At 40.6% G+C, this 19485-nt stretch overlaps 1 protein-coding gene across 2 annotated transcripts in view; it reads right to left on the minus strand.

The window, feature by feature from the left end:
* The window catches only part of whrna (whirlin a), a 225643-nt gene that overhangs the window by 49165 nt on the left and 156993 nt on the right, over positions 1-19485 (minus strand). For both annotated transcript variants that reach the window (XM_072565568.1, XM_072565567.1), the window contains exon 9: positions 2649-2720. In XM_072565568.1, the coding sequence (XP_072421669.1) occupies positions 2649-2720 (72 nt within the window). The remainder of the gene's footprint in view (positions 1-2648; positions 2721-19485) is intronic.

A 19485-nucleotide genomic window follows, 5' to 3' on the forward strand; every position in this document is an offset into this window, starting at 1 on the left:
GGCTACTTCAATATTGGACAAAATTGGAAAGATTGAAAAACCAGTGTGCAGTCAATTTGATCAATGTTGGATTAGGATAAAACTGCCAGCAAGACCTAACTCTTGAGACACAAGAAGTTTCTGTTTTAAATAAGTAAGAAATAGAGAAAATAAGACTTACATTTATACAAGCTTAGGATATCCTAAAGGACTTTAATGGAATTATGCACTTATAAAGATTATTCACTGCTCTAATGTTAGAAAGCTGACAACCAATTTGCACTCAATAAGATCTCAGTGACGCTGCAGCCACAAAATAATTTGTTTTTGTAACACGGTTTGCTAACAATTGGTAAGGACAAATAGAAAGATTTTACTTAACAGTTGTCAAATAGTGCCAGGGAATATTTTGCATCGACCCAAGAATGTTAGTTTAATGCCTTATCCCAGAAGTTATCAATGGTGCATTTTGTAGTTGACAGCTCAGCCTCAAAATAGGGAAAGTTTTCAGAGTTGCAAATGGGGAGGAATTGTGGTCAGAAAGTTGAAATTTTGCAAATGCTATGAACTCCACAGATTGTGCACTTTTCCCCTTTTTCCTGATTGAAAGGTTTGGCTTTCTGTAGGCAGAAAATACTTCAGAGGAGGTTGCAGTTTGAGACTCAGTAGCAATGCTGCTGCTGCTTTCCTGGTAGCATGGGAGCAGGGCTGTCTTCTGATCTAGCGTGGTGTGTCCACTTTATACACATGCAACTGGGATGTCCAATGTTGCAGAGTCCACAATCCAGTGGTGATGGGGTGAATCTGCTTCTGCCTGGGGCTGATCCTGGGGTTCAGAAGAGGCAAACAAATACAGGTTCCTGTACCTGCTGCCCCAGAAGCAGTACAGGGAAGGTACTTACCACACAGCAATAATCAACTCTCTTCAGTTGTTGTGGTCTCTGAATTGCAGGAAACCCAGCAGGTAAGGTTGAAGTTATATGTGTGGGGCATTCAGCCAGGAGGTAAAATTGGAGGCATTCAGTTTGCCTGCCCAGACCTCACCAAATCCTCCCCTCACTTTAGTTAAACTAGAAGTCTGAGGATTATGTTTGAGTTTGGAATGTTTACAGTTTTCACAGCCAGCCAACCTAAATTCTTCCTTTCCGTTTGTTGTTCATATTCTCCTCCACCTCTTTGTGTTTCTTTATATCCCTTTTTTTTAGACAATAAGATCATAAGACATAGGAGTGGAAGCAAGGCCATTTGGCCCATTGAGCCCACTCCACTATTTAATCATGAGCGTTTCAACTCCACTTACTTGCAATCTTCCCGTAGCCCTTAATTCCTTGTCGGATCAAGAGTTTATCAATCTCTGCCTTGAAGACATCCAACGTCCCAGCCTCTGCTGTGCTCTGTGGCAATGAATTCCACAGGCCCACCACTCTCTTGCTGAAGACATGTCTCCTCATTTCCGTTCTAAATTGACCCCCTCTAATTTTAAGGCTTTGTCCATGGGTCCTAGTCTCCCTGCCTAACGGAAACAACCTCCCAGCATCCACTCTTTCTAACCCATGTATTTATTGTAAGTTTCTATTTGATTTCCCCTCAACCTTCTAAACTCTAACGAATATAATCCTACGATCCTCAGCCGATCATCGTATGTTAGGCCTACCATTCCAGGGATCATCCGTGTGAATCTCCACTGGACACACTCCAGTGCCAGTATGTCCTTCCTGAGGTGTGGGGCCCAAAATTGGAGACAGTACTCCAAATGGGGCCTAACTAGAGCTTTATAAAGTCTCAGAAACATGTCGCTGCTTTTATATTCCAACCCTCTTGAGATAAATGATAAAATTACATTTGCTTTCTTAATCACGGACTCAACATACAAATCAACCTTTAGAGAATCCTGGACTAGCACTCCCAGATTCCTTTGTACTTTGGCTTTATGAATTTTCTCACCATTTAAAAAATAGACCATGCCTGTAAACTTTTTTTCCAAAGTGCAAGACCTCGCACTTGCTCACATTGAATTTCATCAGCCATTTCCTGACTACTCTCCTGAAACTGTCTAAATCTTTTTAAGCTTCTGAATCACTGTCACTGCACTATCTTTGTTTCAGCAACAGTATGTGTGAAGGAGACTTAAAAGCATAATGACTGTGAAATGAACTTTAATGGCATTGGGCCAATTTTTTTGATTGAGCAATATAATTTTGTATTTTATTAAAATACCATTGAATCAAACTCACAATGGGCTCAATCTATTTCCTACCTTGATCTTTTACAGCCTATCCAGTTCCGAAAATTTGGGTTATGACCTTCATTTGTTCAAATAAGTGCGGAATGATGAATATTTTTCAAAATTGTCAAAGAAAAATTATAGATTTAAAATCTACCACAGAACCTAATTATTGTCCAAGACGTTTTGATTAAATGTAACAGTCTCGGAGATAACCAGGCATTCTGATCGCAAAGTTGTTTTTTTCAGTGTGTTTCAACATTCCTCATGTTGATATGATCTTACTTTATATAACTTCAAATGAGCTGTTTGCAAAAAATACACAATTATGATAAATGTTAATGCAGCTGCAATAAAAATGAACATCGCATTCTATAACTTCAACAGAGAAAAGATGTAATGATACATGACAGCTGAGTAGTGTAATGTGGAGTAAAATACTCACAAGAGAGATATCTGGCAAATTTCCAGTGTCTCCTTCCAGCTGGTCATTTGTTCCTGCAAGATCTGTCTCATTCTGTGTGCAAGAAAAGTGTCAATTCACTCATTAGACCATATCCTCTTGAATAGAATAGTGCTTACTCTAGCACAATACAGCCTTGAACTGCAGACTCCTGTGTTAACACACTTCTGTAATTGAACCAATTCAGCATGCACACACTTTAGAGAAAACAAACATTGTTCAAAAATCATGGGAGTATTTTGAACTGTGGTCTCATGGGCAATGCTTCTCACACTGTCCAATGCACATGATCACATGATGACCAATATTTCTTTCCTTCAAATTCAACAGAAGGAAATACTGGGCAGGGCGCGTTCATCTTCATCAAAGTTGCAATTAGTTTCCCCCAAAATGGGGTCTTAATGTTCTGAAGTTTGAAATTTTGGCATCAATATTGTAGCTCTTATCTTTTTAAAGATAATAACTTGGTCTATATATTTCAGTTACTACCGCTCATCAAAGTGAAAAGGTTTGATGCCAAGTAATGCAGAACATGACTGTCTTGCTACAAGTTCTTGCCATAATGTGAGACTGTAGTCACAATCAGAAATGTTTGGGACTGGCTGATAGAACCAAACTTACAAACGTTCTAAACAGCACAGATATTGAAAATATTGCACTGAAATTTATTTCTGTATCTTCTGCTCAACTGTCATCTGGCATACTTCTTGCTAAATGCATTGTTTCAGTATGTGGTCCTAGATTGTGCCTACTTACAATCACTTAGACTGTACTTATGGAATTCAACACATTTGCAGTGTTGCTGTAATACCCATTTTCAGTCAATTAAACACACGTTCAATAAAAAACAAGTCATGAGCAACAAGCTGATGAAAGAACATCTTATCAATTCTAAACCCTAATCTCATTTAACCACATCAAGTGCTCACTGGAGTACTTCATCTGATTCATTGAAAAACTGGGTGAGATGTTACCTACCCATTCAGCCATCTGGTCTCTGATCTAAAAAATGCACAATTTTCTGACTTACTGCCTCTCCAAAATCTACAGTCCAAAAATAGTTGACATGATGAAGTAATGGGAACAATGGGTGAACTTTTCATCAAAGTCTGGCCTACGACCTAGATTAGGTTATCCAGACACCAAACCCTCAGATTACAATAGGATCTGGACCAGATGGGCCAATGGGTTGAGAAGTGGCAGCTGGAGTTTAATTCAGATAAATGCGAGGTGTTGCATTTTGGGAAAGCAAATCTTAGCAGGACTTATACACTTAATGGTAAGGTCCTGGGGAGTGTTGCTGAACAAAGAGATCTTGGAGTGCAGGTTCATAGCTCCTTGAAAGTGGAGTTGCAGGTGGATAGGATAGTGAAGAAGGCGTTTGGTATGCTTTCCTTTCTTGGTCAGAGTATTGAGTACAGGAGTTGGGAGGTCATGTTGCGGCTGTACAGGACATTGGTTAGGCCACTGTTGAAATATTGCGTGCGATTCTGGTCTCCTTTCTGTCGGAAAGATGTTGTGAAACTTGAAAGGATTCAGAAAAGATTTACAAGGATGTTGCCAGGGTTGGAGGATCTGAGCTACAGGGAGAGGCTAAACAGACTGGGGCTGTTTTCCCTGGAGCGTCAGAGACTGAGGGGTGACCTTATGGAGTTTTACAAAATTATGAGGGGCATGGATAGGATAAATAGAAAAAGTCTTTTCCCTGGGGTTGGGGATTCCAGAACTAGAGGGCATAGGTTTTGGGTGAGAGGGGAGAGATATAAAAGAGACCTAAGGGGCAACTTTTTCATGCAGAGGGTGGTACGTGTATGGAATGAGCTGCCAGAGGATGTGGTGAAGGCTGGTACAATTGCAACATTTAAGAGGCATTTGGATGGGTATATGAATAGGAAGGGTTTGGAGGGATATGGGCTGGGTGCTGGCAGGTGGGACTAGATTGGGTTGGAGTATCTGGTCAGCATGGACGGGTTGGACCGAAGGGTCTGTTTCCATGCTGTACATCTCTATGACTCTATGACTCTAATTGGTGAGAATGCGAAAAGATCAATCAAAGAAGCCTACATAATTCCCAAAAGGTCATCTTGGACTGAAACTGACTACATCAAATGAATCATAAACAGTATTGTCTCTTTATTTAAGGAAGAATGTGTAGGAAGTGTGCCAGGTCAAAGGGTTTGAATTTAAGGAAAGGCTGAATAGGCTGGGACTTCTTTCACTGAAGCATAGGAGGTTAAGGGGTAACCGTATAGAGGTTTACAAAATCATGAGGGGTAGAGAAAAGGTGAATAGCAAAAGTGTTTTCCCTCGGGTGGATGAGTTCAAAGCTAGAGAGCATAATTTCAAGGTGATACAATGATGGAAAAAGGACCTGAGGGGCAACATTTTTACACAGAAGGTAGTTCACATGTGGAATAAACTACATAGAGGAAATGGTAGATGCAGGTGCAGTTACAATATCTAAAAGATATTTGGACAGGTACATGAAAGTTTAGAGTGATATGGGCCAAACACAGGCAAGTGTTTGGTTTAATTTCAGGAACGTGGTTGTCACAGATGAGTTTGACCAAAGGGGCTATTTTTGTGCTGTCTGACTCTATGACTCTAAGCAGTTCATAAAAAAAAACCTGATATCTGGTATGGACAGATTGTCTTCAAAGAAGTAGCTGGACAGGCTAAGTTTGCATTCAATGGCATTTATAAGACAATGAAACAACTTCATTATGGCAGGTAGATGTGGAGAGGAGTTGTTTTACATATGAAAGGTCTAGAACTAGGGCTTAATAGCAGCCTCTAGGGGTTAGGGAGGAAGTCCGAACTATTCCTGAAAATATTATGTAAAGCAGAGTCTTTGATGATTTTTGAGGCAGAGATAGATTGATGCTTAGTAAGCAAAAGGGTAAAACATGATTGGGGCGGGGTGGTAGTGAGAATATGGATTGGAGGTTACAATTAGATCAGCAACAATCCTATCAAAAGGAGGAGCAGTTTCGCGGGACCTACATAGAATCATACAGCACGGAAACAGACCAGTTCTTCATTTTCATATGTTTATATGAATCTATTGAAATACCTCATAAGGGAACTGAAAGAATGATATTGACCTTGAGCACATTTCAAAACACCCTAAACTGTTACTAGATGAGTAAACAAGCTGCTCGAATATTGTCTCTGAAATAGGTCTTAAATTCAAATTCTTCTAACTGCTTTCTATATGGTAGTTACTGGTGGTATTTCAGGGAGCCACTGGCGTAGTAGTAATGACACTGGACTCATAATCCAGAGACCCAAGCTAATGTTCTGGAGATCTGGGTTTAAAACCCACCATAGGAAATTGTTAGACTTGAATTTGATTAATTGAAACCAGGAATTAAAAATTAGCCTCATGGCAAACATGAAACAATTGATGCAGAAACCCTAATGCCCTTTAAAGGAAGGAAATCTGCCATCTTTTATTTAGTTTGGCCAACATGTCACTCCATTCAGAAAGCAATGCAGTTGATTGGTAGCTGCTCCCTGACATGGCCTGACCAGTCACCGCATTGTAATATAGTGCCGTGAAGTAAAAAGAAACAGGGGAAACTGGATGAACAACCCAGCTTCAACTTGAGAAATTAAAACAACAACGACAAAACCAACCCTGTCGATTTTGCAAAGTACATCTGAAGCACGTGCATCAACATTGTGAGAGATGACCAAAGGCTAGTGAAGCAACAGCCTGACATATTCATGCTCATGCCTTATTGATCACATCCTAAACACTGCCATTCCTGGGTATGTTCTGTCCCAGAGGCAGATTAGACCCATCAGCAGACAAAATGTGCTATGGAATACATCGAAGGTGACTTGGCAGCACCACCACTAACCAAGCTGACCAAGTCCTAACAAATACAGCTTCTAAACTGAATATGTTGCAGGAAATGGGGGAATTGACAAACAGAAAATCCTATTTGGCCTCATCCTCACCAACAAATTACCTGTCCTATTAATTGAACAAATTACAGGCACTGCTCACAACGGACAGTGCTCCAAACTTCAACTTCATCCCTCTTAACTGCTCAGCCTTGACTACAGGTCCCAAGAAACCAGTTCTTTTTCTTTGTTTCACATATACCTTCAGACAAGTGGAACTTTAACCTATGCCGCCTGGTCCAGAGGTAGGGACATTACCATTAGCCCTAGAACTCAGCTCTTTTTTCTCCTTTTTTTATAACCAGAAGTTCTTTTACACACAATTGAACATTTTTCTCCCCCCATTATCAAATCAGCTTGGCAACTTTTACCTGCTAAGCACCACCATTAATTCACCCATGTTTCCAGTTGATTAACTTACATGCAAGGCCATTAAGGGCAGAGAACCCAGCTTTTTTCTCAATTAAACTATTCGGGCATATCATGGCATACTGCTGGGCCAAGATACATGGACAGCCTCTCCTGGGCTAGATTTAGAGACAGTACCACTGTGCCACAACAGCTCTAAGATCCCAGCTCTTAAATACAAAAGTTCAATGGACATCTTCACAGAAGTTCCAACCATCTTAGCTGCTTCATCAATGACCTTCTCTCTATCATAAGGTCAGAAATGGGGATGTTTGCTGATGATTACACAATGTTTAGCACCATTGAAGCAGTCTATGGCCATTTGCTTCAAGACCAAGACAACACTGACCAGACACTGAACTGGACATGCCACTTAAATATTGTGACTATACGATCAGGAAGTGATCACAAATTATAAGTCAGGAGTATGCTGGAATACTCTCCACCAAGGACATGCAGGTCCTGGGCCTCCTCCTTCGCCAAATCCTAACCACCTGATACTTGGAGGAATATCACCTCATCTTCCGCCTTGGAACCCTGCAACCACACGGAATCAAAGTGGATTTCACCAGTTTCCTCATTTCCCCCCCTCCCCAACTTATCCCAGACCCACGCCTCCAACTCAGCACCGCCCTCTTGACCTGTCCATCGTATTTCTCATCTATCTGCTCCACCATCCTCTCTAACCTCTCACCTTCTCCCTCACCTTAATCTACCTACTGCATTCTCAGCTACCTTTCCCCCAGCCCCAACCCCCTCCTATTTATCTCTCAGCCCCTCTGGCCCACAAGCCTCATTCGTGATGAAGGGCTTATGCTCGAAACATCGATTCTCCTGCTCCTTGGATGCTGCCTGCCCTGCTGTGCTTTTCCAGCACCACACTCTCGACTCTGATCTCCAGCATCTTCAGTCCTCACTTTCTCCTAATACTTTTCACTTGCCTGGATGAGTGCAGCTCCTACAATATGCATGATGTGGAGAAGGCTGGTGTTGGACTGGGGTGGACATGGTTAGAAGTCACATGACACCAGGTTGTAGTCCAACAGGGTCACTTGAAATCACAAGCTTTTGGGGCACTGTTCCTTCAGGTGAAGTGAGGAGGAGCACACAGGCACAGAAATCATATGCAGAGAAATCAAAAGATCATACAAATGGTGTGAATGGAGTGTCGACAGGCCAAATAATAAGTCTCTGCAGATGATCAAAAGTATCAGACGGCGTGAGTAAAATGTCAACAGCTGAATAACAAATGAAGGGATGACCTATAATCTGATTAATTGAGGCAGAGAGATAATTACAATAAACTAAACATAAGGTGGTGCTGCAGGCAAACCAAATGGCTGGAATAATAAGATAAGCATAAGAGTCACATGCTGAGAGTCTAACCAGAGTAACAAGTAATCCAAAACCGTACAAGCTAATTAAGGTAGAGAGATCATAACAAGCTATCAAGGTGATGATGTCAAAACAAGACAGTAAGCGAGATCTTACAAACAAAGAACAGTGTGGTGGGGTTACATATAGTGCAACATGAACCCAAGTTGAGGGTGTCTTCATGGGTGCAGAACTTGGCTATCAGTTTTTGCTCAGTGATTCTGTGTTGTTGTCTATATCAAAATCCATCTTGGAGGGCGCTTACACAATGATCAGAAGCTGAGTGTCCTTCACTGCTGAAGTGCTCCCTGACTGGGAGGGAACATCCCTGTCTGCTGATTGTTGCACAGTGTCTTCTCATCTGTTGTCATCGTGCCTGCATGGTCTTGCCAGTATATTATGACTTATAAATCAAGAAATGGCTGGAGGCATTGGATACTGCAAAGGCTATTGACCTTGACAATGTTCTGGAAATACTACTCTTGACTTGTGCTCCAGAATACGCCTTGTCATTACCAAGTTATTTCTGTACAGCTACAGCACTGGAATTTACCTGATAATATGGGAAATGAGATAGATGGCTCCTGCAGACAACAAGCAAGACAAATCTAACCTAGCCCAATCTTCTCAATCTCAGTACAGTGACCAAAGGTGTCATCAACAGTGCTGCACTTGCTTAGCAATAATCTGCTCACTGATGCCCAATTTAGGTTCCACTAGAGTTCCTGGCCTCAGTGCAGCCTTAATCCAAACATGGACAAAGTGCTAAATTCCAATGTGAGGTGAGGTGAGCCCTTGACATAAAGGCTGCATTTGACCTAGCAAAACTGCGGTCAGTGGGAAGCCGGGGGAAAGTGCTACAGTGGTTGGAGTCATACCTGGCACACAGGAAGATGGTCATGGTTTTTGGAGGTCAGTCAATTCAGCTTCCAGATGTCTGTGTAGGCATTTCTCTGGAGAGTGATATGTGTCCAATGATCTTCAGCTGCTTCATCAATGACCTTCCCTCCATCATGAGGTCAGAAGTGGGAACGTTCACTGATGATTGCACAATGTTCAGCAGTATTCGCGACCCTCAGATACTGAAATAGTCCATGTCCAAATGCAGCAAGACCGAGACAATATCCAGGCTGGGGCCGACAAATGACAAGTAATATTTGTGCCACACAAATGCTATGCAACGATCATCTCTGACAAGAGAGAATCTAACCTTTTTTGTTTAACATTCAATGGTGTTACCATTGATGAATTCCCCACTGCCAACATCCTGAGAATTACTGTTGACCAGATTAGCCATATAAATACAAACATTGAACTGTATTAGCCATATAAATGCAAATATTACAAGAGCAGTTTCAATGCTAAGAACCCTGCAGTGAATAACTCACCTCCTGACTCTGCAGAACCTTTCCATCATCTGCAAGGCACAAGTCAGGGGTGTGATGGAATGCTCCGACTTTTCTGGATGAATGCAGCTCCAACAACACTCAAGAAGCTTGATACGATCCATGACAAAGATTAGTTGACACCAAATCCATGAACATTCATTCCTTCCACCACCAATGCTCAGTATCTACAGTGTGTGCCATCTCCAACAAGGGGCAATCCACAAATTCTCCAAGGCTTCTTAATCAACACTTTCCAAGCTCATGACCACTACTATTTAGAAAGACCAGGGTAGCAGATGCATGGAAACATCACTACTAGCAAGAACCCCAACCCACCCACCATTCAGACTTCAAAATATTTTACTGTTTGTTCAGTGTTACTAGGTCAAAATCCTGGGACTCCATCCCTAACAGCATTGTGGATCTATCGACACCAAATAGATTGGTGTAGTTCAAGATGTCAGTTCAATATCACTTTCTCAAGGATAACTAGGGATGAGCAATAAATTCTGCCAGCATCAGCCTCATTTTATAAATGGATAAAAAAAATCCATGATTTAATGAATTTGTTAATTATTTCTACCGAATGCCTCTATTATGGTTTCTGGAAGTATAATAACTAACATCCAAGGATTGTTGTGATTTGCAATTTAAAATCAAATCACTGGCTATGAAGCACTTTGAGGTATCATTTAAATGCAAAATCATTTTTTTCGTATAAGTCCTCTGATAATTAGTTGGCTTCAATATGGTATCTTAATCACCATTCACAGTCACACATATCTAATATCATTTCTCTATCAGTGGACAACTCAAATGTACTCAATTGCTTGTTTAAAAAAAATGAAAATATTTTCATTAATGTGATGTTCACATTTTAAATTAAGTCACACTACATATATAACAGATACCAAGTTAAAAGTATCAAGAATAGATCATTGTGATATGCATTTTTCAGTGGCTGAGTATGAAGACAAGGCATTGATTCAAAGTAAGTTACATGATGACACTATCTGTCTTACAATTATCACAGTTCAATATGGAAATCACAGGTTTCTTGCTTTATCAGAAAAAAATACTGAATCACCTGAGGTGCTGTGAACATTAATTGCTAAATCTGGTTGTAGATCCAGGTCAGCCCCTTGTACATGGATGAGAAAAATGCAAAATACTTCAGATGCTAGAAATCTCAAATTAAAATAATGTCTTGGAAATACTCAGCAGGGCTTGGAAATATACCTGGAAAAGACACTGAGTTAACATGTTGTGTTGAATGTGATTCTGCTTCACAGAGACAGATCAATTTTGTCAATTTGAGCCCCAGACAATATTTTGCTTTGTTGATGGATTCATTTGCAATCAGAGGAAGACAGTTTTTATTTTTCACCAGAAAAAAACCCCTGAAGTTCTTACAAAATTCTTGCAAGCTTCTACTTGGCAATGTCACCAAACCACTGAACTCAGGATCGACTCTTAGCCGTGGAAGAGAAGAGTCAAAATCTTTTTGGAAGATCTGGTTAGTAACCATCCATCTTCTGGACTGTCAAATAGTTTAAGATTTTTAAACAAAATATAGCATGATAGGACCATAATGAACATTACAATTCTGTACAACTTGACAGTTCTTAGATGTGTTAAGAAGGTGGTAATCTTAACTGGGAACCCAACTAAAACATGATAAGATGTTTAATATTATTAGCTATAATTATACAGTTAAAATTGATTGGGATGGGATAAATGTTTTGCATAAATACTCCTTCGGACCATTTGCTTTATTAATTGTGTGCATTTACTCAGCCTTACTCATTTTTGCTTCTGATGCCCAACTGACCAGCCTAAGTCCGTGATTTTTCACCACCCAGTTTGAAATCGGTCACTAAGATCCTGAGATCAGTGAGCTCTAGTTTCTTTTTCTTTCATGTTCATTTGTCCTACCATTGCATATGATCCAGGACAAGTGGGCTGCAAAAGGAATTATAAAATGTATTTAACTCAATGTGAGGATTAAACTATGTTGTGCTTAATTAGCTAGTAGGCACAATTTTATTGATCAATTTTAGTCCTAAAGAATTGATGACAGCTGCCAGCAAATATTTTGGACCATTATTAAAACTAATAGGTTCCATTCCTGCTATTGTACACCATTAATTTATGTTAGTCTTAAATTTGCATTATTTAGTTGAATGGGTGACAAATTACTAATAAGACCTTGTCTGGTCTTCTGTGATTCATTGTCTTTTTTTGCTTTTCTCTGCTATACTGAGGACAGTGACTCATGCTGCAGTACTATCAGCTCTTCAACACCTTGCCTAACTAACTATTGTATATTAAGCCTAGAGAGTGAGCTTGTGGTATATTTTGGGAGGTATTGGTTGTGCAGAGCCAAACTTTCAGAAACCATCTTTTCCCACAATTGACACAAAACACCATTCAACAGGAATCACTAAGCATCAGTCAGAAATGGCAATCATGTTTGATGTTTTTATTTCTGAGCATCAGGTCTGTGGCAGTCAGTTCCATATCTCTGACTGCCATCTTGGGTGATGTCAGCTCACAATACCTGCTGCATATTGAAATTAAATATTGTTGTAAAACTGAAACCCAGTGGAGTGGCAGACAGGAAAGTGCATATTCTCACTCAGTCACATGAGCAACAAAACTGTCAATGAACAGTTAATGACATTATTAAAATGCTGAATTAAAATATCTTGCATTTATATGGTGTTTTGAACCCAGCATTGGGATCAAGTTGGCAATCACCTCAGTTCCAGGTCATCACTGCAGGATTTCCTCAAGCACTGCTTCACAAACAACCTTCTCTCCACTGTGAGATCAGAAATGGGGATATTTGCTGATGATTGCACAATGTTCAGCACCATTTGCAACTCCTCAGATACTGAAGCAGCTCATGTCCAACTGCAGCAACAGCTGGACAACGCTCAGGGTTTGGCTGACAAATGGCAAGGAGCAATCATAACTCACAAGGGCCACACAATGACAATCTCGCCATCTTATAGAAGGTTATAATGAGGGGTATGGATAGAGTTAATGATAGTTCTCTTTTCCCTAGGGTGGGGGATTTCAAGACTAAGGGGCACATTTTTAAGGTGAGAGGAGAGAGATTTAGAAAAGACTTGAGGAGCAAATGTTTTACATAGAGGGTGGTTCACATGTGGAATGAACTGAGGAAGTGGTGGATGTGGGTACAATTACAATGTTTAAAAGGCATTTGGATTAGTACATGAATAGGAAAGATTTAGAAAGATATGTATGAGGAGCAGGCAGGTGGGACTAGTTTAGTTTGGGATTATGTTCAGCATGGACTGGTTGGACCGAAGGGTCTGTTTCTATGCTGTATGACTCTATGTCACTAAGAGAGAATCTGACCATGACTCCTTGACATTCAATGGCATTATCATGACTGAATCCACCACCAGCAATTTCCTGAGGGCCACCATTCATCTGAAACTGAACTGGATTAAATGTGCCATTCTGTGACTTCAGAAGCAGGTCAAAAGCTAAGAATTCTGAATTGAGTAACTCCCCTCCTGACTCCCTAAATCCTAATCACCATCTACAAGGCACAGGTCAGGAGTGTGATGGAAGATTCTCCATTTGCCTGGGTGAGTGCAGAGCCAGCAACACTCAAGAAGCATGACACTATCCAGGACAAAAACTTCCATGTGACTGGCACTAAATCAACAAGCATTCACTCCTTCCACCATTAATGCTCAGTAGCATCACTGTGTACCATCTACAAGATGCACTCCACAAACTTTCCAAGATTCCTCACTCAACATACTTTCCAAACACATGACCACTATTATATAGAAGGACAAGGGCAATAAATGAATAGATACCCTACCACCAGCAAGCACCCTCTCCAAGCTAATCACCCTCCAGGCTTAAAAATGTATATTTCCCCTACAGTGTCATTGGATCAGGAGTGAGATGGAATATTCTCCACTTGCCTGGATGAGTGCAGCTCCAACAAACCACAGGAAGCTCAACACCATTCAGAAGAAAGCAGCCAACTTGATTAGCACCCCTACGCCTCCTTCAACATTCACTCCCTTCACCACCAATACACAATGTATTATATACAAGACGTGCTGCAGGAGCTCACTAAGGAGTCTCTCATAACATCTACCAATTCAAAAGACAAGGGCAGTAGATACATGGGAACACTACCAACTACAAGTTCCCCTCAAAGCCACTTACCAACCTGACCTGGAAAGATATCGTCGGTTCTTCAGTGTCACTCGGTCAAAAAGCTGGAGTTCCTCCCTAATGGCACTATGCATTAGCCAACATAACAAAAAAATAGCAGCAATTCAAGAAGGCAGCTCACTACCATTTTTTTCAGAGGCAATTACTGAAGGGGGCCAGGGTGGGGGGGGGAGCAATTAATGCTGACTTAGCCGGCGAGGCCCACACCTCATGAATGAATAAAGGAAAACCCAGACCACTATCAAAAAGATTCTGCCCCAGTGGGTGGGAAACGGTCAGACAGAGAGCACTGATTTCCCCCAACTTGGCCAACCACTGGGCCAAGCTTGCTGCCAACTCAAAGGCTCTCGTTGCAGGAAGGACAGTTAGTGCCCTGCTAGAATGGAAAAGTTGCAGGTTGCCCTTTTAAGGTAGGTAAAGGGCACATCAGATTGGAGATTAGATTAGATTTTTTAGATTAGATTACATTACAGTGTGGAAACAGGCCCTTCGGCCCAACAAGTCCACACCGCCCCGCCGAAGCGCAACCCACCCATACCCCTACATCTACCCCTTTACCTAACACTATGACAATTTAGCATGGCCAATTCACCTGACCTGCACATCTTTGGACTGTGGGAGGAAACCGGAGCACCCGGAGGAAACCCACGCAGACACGGGGAGAACGTGCAAACTCCACACAGTCAGTCACCTGAGGCGGGAATTGAACCCCGGTCTCTGGCACTGTGAGGCAGCAGTGCTAACCACTGTGCCGCCAGCTTCCAAAATTTTTCACTAAACACCAAACTCCTCAACAAGACCACCACTGCTGCCTAAGGTGGTCCCAGAGGTCAAACTGGAAAATTCAAATTTCCAGTGAACCTCCTATCAGTTCAGGAGCCCTTTGTAGGCTTTAACTACCTGTAATTACCTGCTCATCTTGCAGGTTGGTGGCCCTGTCATCTGCCAGGAAATGGCCAAGGAGCAAACTGAGGCTGGCACATATCTAATGCAAATCGTGGCATATAGTTCTGTGCCCACCTGCAAATTTACCCCCTTCAAAGCCTAAAAATACTCCCTGAGACTGCTATGAAACAAAACATGACTGACAATCTTTTCTTCAAGAGATTTTGTCAACAATATGAAAAAATTGTCGCCAAGATCAGCATCGTCAATTGATAATCTCCAACCTGTATCAGATGTGGAGAGAGAACCATCTTCTACTTCTCTTAATTCCTTTTTTATTACATTAAGGACAGTCTGTTATCTGAAGAAGGGTCACTGGACCTGAAAATCTGCTTTTTTTCTATAGATGCTGCCAGACCTGCTGAGTTTCTCCAGCAATTTCTGTTTCTGAGTCTGTTATCACTGATCTGTATTGCAGGGGTCTGTCTGCTGTCAGGGGGAAGTTAATGCTGACAGTTAATGTTGCAATTATTTCCTCCCAAAACTTCATCCAGGATCCTACATTCCTTCTCTTGGTGCTCATTCACCTACAGCAATTAGCACTTCCAGGGCTTGGACAGGTTATATAATTGCCACCCAACCCTCAACACTAACAAGTTATAAGTAGCATCAACTACTATTAGGGATTTAACAGTAGATCTGACATATTGATAAAGAAATAACCTTGGGGTAATATAAAAATAGAAGCAAGTCTTTCAACTCCTCAAGTAGTTCCCTCCTTTGATATAAAATTGATGATTTGTACCTCAACTTACCAATCCACCTTTTGTTAAATATTTCAGAATTTTAGACAGAAGGATGGAGTAATCTAAGTTGCTTTGGCTGCTTATAATTGATAAAAGCAAATCTTCAAGTGTGTAACTATCTAGCTGTTCCTCATTTGATTTCATGCCATGTAGATTCATTTAATTTATTAACTTGTGAACTTTGTTATAAGCCCAGTGCCTCAATAGCTAATTATAACTATTCAGGGATTAATTAATTAATTATATCACAGTTAGTTTCCTTGCAAATGAAATAGCATCAATATATTTATGGCACATTTATCTGATCCTTTAATTCCATCTCAGCCTCCTCCTAAATTATAGAATCCCTACATTGGGCAAACAGACTCTTTGGCCCAACAAATCCACACTAACCCCTGCTAAGAGTAACCCACCCAGACCCATCCCCCCACCCCCCTTTTTATCTGACATTTACTCCTGACTAATGAACCTCACCTACACATCCCTGAACACTATGGGCAATTTAACATGACAAATTCATCTAACCTGCACATCTTTGGACTGTGGGATGAAACCTATGCAGACACAGGGAAAATGTGCAAGTTCCACATGTGGAAGTTTCACGCTGACAATCAGCCATAGGATCATTTACTGCAAATGATCCTATGTCCAACTTGTTCATGCCGACCAGATATCCTAAATTAATCTAGTCCCATTTGCCAGCGTTTGCCCGAAACCCTTCCTATTCATGTACACAAACAGATGCCTTTTAAATGTTGCAATCTTATAAATCTCCACCACTTCCTCTGGCAGTTTCATTCCATACACACAGCACCTCTGCATGAAAAAGTTGCCCTTAGGTTCTTTTTAAATCTTTCCCCTCTCACCTTAAACCTATGCCCTCTAGCTTTGGACTCCCCCATCCTGGGGAAAAGACCTTGGCTATTCACCCTATCCATGCCCCTCATGATTTGATAAGTCCCATAAAGGTAGAACCTGAAAGCTTTATTTCCAAAAATAAAAGCCCCATTACAAAATTCCTTAATTTATAATGTTTAACAAAATATGTGGTCAGAGCTACAGGAATGCTTAGTGTCAGTTTAATATCACAATCAGTGATTGTGGATGAAGCTGAAAAATACCATTCCGGGGATATGACTTTGATGCTCTAGGTTTGCATAACTGTGTCAGCAAACCTTCTGGGGTTGTCTTTATGGCTCAGCATAAGACATATGCCCATTGGATTGTTCTCTGCCTAGTAGAAACTGCATTGGTTAGAATTTGGGGATTTTCCAGAAATGTTCACAGACATGCTTCCAAAACACTTTCAGACAGTGTTAAGGAGCAAATTACTGCAGATGCTGAAATCTACACTGAAAACAAAAAATGCTGGCAAGCACCATGGGTCAGGCAGCATCCATGGAGAGAGAGCATCTAAGGTTTTGATTCTAGATGATTCCAGAGAAAGTCTGATGAAGAGTTATCTAGACTTGAAACACAAGCTTGCTCTCTCCCCACAGATGCTGCCTGACCCGCTGTGCTTTCCAGCATTTTGTGTTTCCAATTGGAATGGAATGGCTAAGAGTTTAACTCATGTCAATGTTTACTGGTCCAGCCAGAACTGGGGTGGAAGCTCCTGGCTGTGGGTTACCTGCCCATGGTGTATTTCTTCCTACCAGAGAATTTTCAAGCCTGTTGTTTGGCTCATTATTTCAGGCTGAGCAGTAAAGTTCTAAGTGCCGTCATGGTTTTTAGTTATGATTAATGATCTGTTTCAAAGCCAGATTCATGGGTGATTAGTGTAACCAAATTAAACTGTGGTGTTCAGCACTGCTTAATGTGCAAATTGGCAGCTGCTCAGTGAATTTCTTCCATTGGAGATCCATTAAGGTTATGTATTTTAATTTATTTTTGAATTGCATCCATTAAATTGAAGACTGCTCACAATAGGATCACAATCCCTTTTTGGCAAGTTTATACGATAAATACATTGCATAAAATGTGACAAAACCTGGGCAAAAAATGCAAATTGTGGTCGTTAGTATTTCAGTGGTAATTCCAAATACCCCAGGCATGGATTTGTAATAAAAGGATGAAAAGAAAGATTGAAAAGCTACTTTATACTCGTGATTGGCAACCAAGGCTTTTCATGAAGTGAATGCTTGAAGCCAGTTTAATTACAGAATCACATAATTTTACAGCATCAAAAACTATTCGACCCATCATCCCTCTGCTGACTCTTTGAAAGAACTCTCCAATTAGTTCCACACCCTTGAAATTTCCCATAGCCCTGCACCTTCTTTTCTTTTTCAATTATTTATCCACATACCTTTAGAAAGCTATTTTTAAATCTATTCCCCACCTCCCAAAGTAATGCATTCCAGACCATTACAGCATGCATTAATTTGAAAAAAAGATACTGCCTTCTCTTCTAGTACTTTAACTAATTACTTTAAATCTGTCAACAACATTCCTCCCAAAGGGAACAGTTCTTCTGAAATGGTGTTTGGAATAAAGGACTACAATTATGAAGAACAACTTGTAAATTTTACATTGCTTACTTGCGAGTTGAAAAAAATTAAGAAGAGATTTTAAAAGAGGTTTAAATGTTAAAAGTATTTTTATCAAGCTAAGGAGGAAAAACTGTTTCCAATGGCTGTAAGGCTGATAACCAGGGATCACAGATTTAAGCTAATTGGCAAATGAACGAGAGCAGGATGGGAAGAAATAATTTCACACAGCTAGTTACAGCTTGGAAATCAATGCTTGAGAGAATAATGGAAGCATATTCGAAGGTTAATTTCAAAAGTGTATGAAGGTACACTCTCACAAATCTGGCAGCCTTGGGACTGAGATCATGTTGGATTTCTGAACTTTATATTTTCAGGTGAAAAACTGAGGTGGGTGCTTCTGCATGTATCAGATCAGTCCAGGTTGGGTTGGGTTGGGGTCAAGGTTCATTGCAACATTGGTACCCTCAACTGCATGAGGTTGTTCCTCGATCTTTTCAGAGCTGGGTTTGATGGGACGAATTTCATTTCAGACTGGACAATAAAAAAGCCCTGTTTCTGACAATGCCAGTTTTTGGATAGCACCATTTGAGAGACTGTACCTGTACTCTTGTGAAAGATTGAGTGCTTTAGCAAAAGAAAGGGACAGGGTTAGCTCCTTTAACAAGGTGAAGCAGGCATTAAAGATTGAATATCCTACATCTGTGTTGCATCATCCTGAATGCAGAAGTAGCTAAGTGACAAAGACATAGTTTAATTCTTCAAATTCAATACCCAAAGTTATCTAACAAAACTTATTCGACACATGAGTCTGGAATCTTTCCATGACATTTACACATAAAATTTGGCTAAATTTTAAAACAAAGCAGACAAGTTATTTATGCCTTGTTCTGGTTGAAGTGCATCCCTAAAAAATAAGGAAACTTTGTTCAAAGTTTTTACATAATATAGATTGATGCTCCAGTGCAATGGGGAAGGTGTTACAGTTTTGCAAGTATACGTGTTCAAATAAGATGTTCCAATGCTCCATGGGCTGGCACCAATGGTAAATGTGGGTATAGATGTTCTCATTGCACATGTTGGGGAAGAAAACAAGCTTTTCCAGTGCCCTGCCCATAGTTTTTTTTCCCTCAGGTACATCATCAAGGAGAAGTGATCCAAATCCCTATGTGTTATCAATGTGCATAGACAAATAGTTCAGTTTTAAAAATTACACTAGAGCAAAATATTGTGGATGCTGGAAGCATGAAATAAGACCAAAGTCAGCTTGTAAAATGCAACAGAACAGGCAGACTCTATGGTGAGATATTGAGTTGATGTTGCAGGT

The sequence above is a fragment of the Chiloscyllium punctatum genome, chromosome 49 (assembly GCF_047496795.1).
Source record: "Chiloscyllium punctatum isolate Juve2018m chromosome 49, sChiPun1.3, whole genome shotgun sequence".
NCBI classification, from domain to species: Eukaryota; Metazoa; Chordata; class Chondrichthyes; order Orectolobiformes; family Hemiscylliidae; genus Chiloscyllium; species Chiloscyllium punctatum.